General features: G+C 40.1%; 1 protein-coding gene across 1 annotated transcript; it reads left to right on the top strand.

Annotated features, from left to right (window-relative positions):
• Positions 1–96: 96 nt before the first annotated feature.
• LOC119839397 (ELAV-like protein 3) lies at positions 97–1,331 on the top strand (the record flags this gene model as incomplete). Its single annotated transcript, XM_038365666.1, has 3 exons — positions 97–278; positions 573–628; positions 1,220–1,331. Coding segments are annotated over 3 exons (350 nt in total), but the record flags the coding sequence as incomplete, so codon positions are not given.
• Positions 1,332–2,332: the final 1,001 nt, after the last annotated feature.

Here is a 2,332-nt window from a genome sequence, read left to right as displayed (position 1 = left end):
ACAGCCCGCTGGCCGGCGAGCTCCTCGGCGGTGTGTTACCGGGCGCCGTCGGCTCTGAGTGGTGCATTTTTGTTTACAATCTAGCCCCGGAAACAGAGGAGAATGTGCTCTGGCAACTATTTGGACCTTTCGGTGCCGTCCAGAGCGTGAAAGTGATACGCGACCTGCAGACGAACAAGTGCAAAGGCTACGGGTTCATCACAATGACGAATTACGACGAGGCGGTGGTCGCCATTCAGTCCCTGAACGGGTACACGCTTGGCAACAGAGTGCTGCAGGTCAGTTTCAAGACGAACAAAATCAAGACGATCTAAATCGTCCAGACACGGCCTAGCCGGCGCTAGGACGGCACTGCAGGCGCGCACCCATACATACATAGCACAGGCCCAGCCTCGACACACCACTCTTCAACGTGTCTTCCTGAATAGACGACCTGAGCGGTCATTTTGTATGTTATTTGTAAATTGTAATCGATTCAGCTCATCGGCTCTTTGTTCGACGATCGCCATTTTCCTAGACAGAAACTGGGTTAAGTGTTACGGAAATCAAAATGGCGGAAAGGTTCTGCGCAGGTCCGGATGAAATGGCGGCCGCTGAATGGAGACGGAGCGCGCAATAATAAGTTAAGGTGTGCATCAAATGCTAATCGGACAACCAAACATATTAAATAGTCAATAACATTGTGACAATCGACTTCGCTTATGAAAGGTTGTGGTTATCGAGAAATAGTTTTCGATTATAAATAAAATAATTAGCAATAATAGCTCTACGCTATGCTCCATTTAGGCATCATATCTAAACTTCGGTCACGAATCAAATTTGCCAAATATAATAAATCGACACGGCGTACGTCTGTCGCTCTCTCTAACGGTTCGGGCCGTCCGCCTTCACGAGGCGAGCATTAAATAGTGTTATTGTTAAAGATTGGAAAATATATATATTATCTATACGTATATTTTAATCATATATTAATCTAATTAAGAATGAGAACTAATCAAAAACTGTGATAGGTTTTGATAAAATTTTAAAAATAAACTTGAAAGATCACGGGATGTGCTGACGCTGTCGGTTTACCATCCTCAGTGAATTGCGTAGCATTCGTGCAGGCGCACCCAGCGTGGCCCGAGCGTTCACCGGCGGAGTAGGTTAAGTAGTTTTTGAAAAGTTTTGCGATATCTACAATTGGATGTAAGGTGACAATTGGCACACGCAATCACAGGAAGACGGGGAAAATCGATTCAGCTGGTCGCTCAGGGGCCGGAGAGGGCGGAGCCAGAGCCCCGGGCGCGGGAGCGAGACGGGAGATGCCTCAGGCCGGTCGCCGAGCGTAGCGCGTTCTTAGAACAATGGTGCATGATAGTTCGTAATGATGTCGTTCGGAAATAATCGATATCTAAACATATGATCGGTACCTGGCTATTATAATTGATGTATGGATGCGACCCTGCGTCTATTCGAAGTAGGCTTTAATTGTCTTAGTTTAAATGGAAATTTGTAAATAGATAAAAAAATATATAAAATAGTATCTCGCCGCGTCACTACGCAAACAACCACAAACTTCAACCCGACAAAGACCTAATAAACATCGAACTTGAATAGAGATAATATCGTGCCGTCCTAACGACCCTACGATTTTTGTAAAAAAATATATACTTAATATATGTAAAAACAGTTTTGTAAACATTTCAAGATATTAACTAATAACTAATAGGTACGCATTACATACCAAAGATGGAGATTTAAAATTTACAAGTATTTATATATTTATTATAAATGTAAAACGTGCAATAACTGATAGCCAGTAATTTAATAAAAATATATTAAATAAATGAACTCGAAGAGACGTCGGTGGAGCGGACTATCTTCGTGGTAGATCCGACTGTTTGTTTACTATTTATTGTAAACCTTGTTTGACTCGAGCTAGCCACTTAACTTTCTTTAATTAATTAAAATTGAAAAAAAAATTGCTTAATTTGATCCAGCTTATAATGCTTTACATTCCATTTTAGTCTTAATACGTTTAATTATTAGAATATATTTGTATTAATTTAGAAAAATTGAGGGTTACCTTTTTTGAAACACGATTGAATCATAAAGAAAAAGAAAACATCAGTGTCTATGGCATAAATGTCGTTTTGAATGTCATTAAATGACAGATGTCTTTCTTAATGATTCCGTTCCGTTTCATGTAAAAATTGATTTAATTTTAATATTGAATCGTACGGCTGGAGATGAGATAATGTGAGCGCGTTGGTCGTGTGAAGCACAAGTTTTTGAAATAATTAACATTATTAGTAGTACAGTCTTTAGGTTAATAGTTGTTGTGTTTGTG

Source organism: Zerene cesonia, unplaced genomic scaffold (assembly GCF_012273895.1).
Source record: "Zerene cesonia ecotype Mississippi unplaced genomic scaffold, Zerene_cesonia_1.1 Zces_u018, whole genome shotgun sequence".
NCBI lineage: Eukaryota > Metazoa > Arthropoda > Insecta > Lepidoptera > Pieridae > Zerene > Zerene cesonia.
Note: the sequence above shows the minus strand (reverse complement) of the source record. Positions and strands in the feature narration are given on the sequence as shown.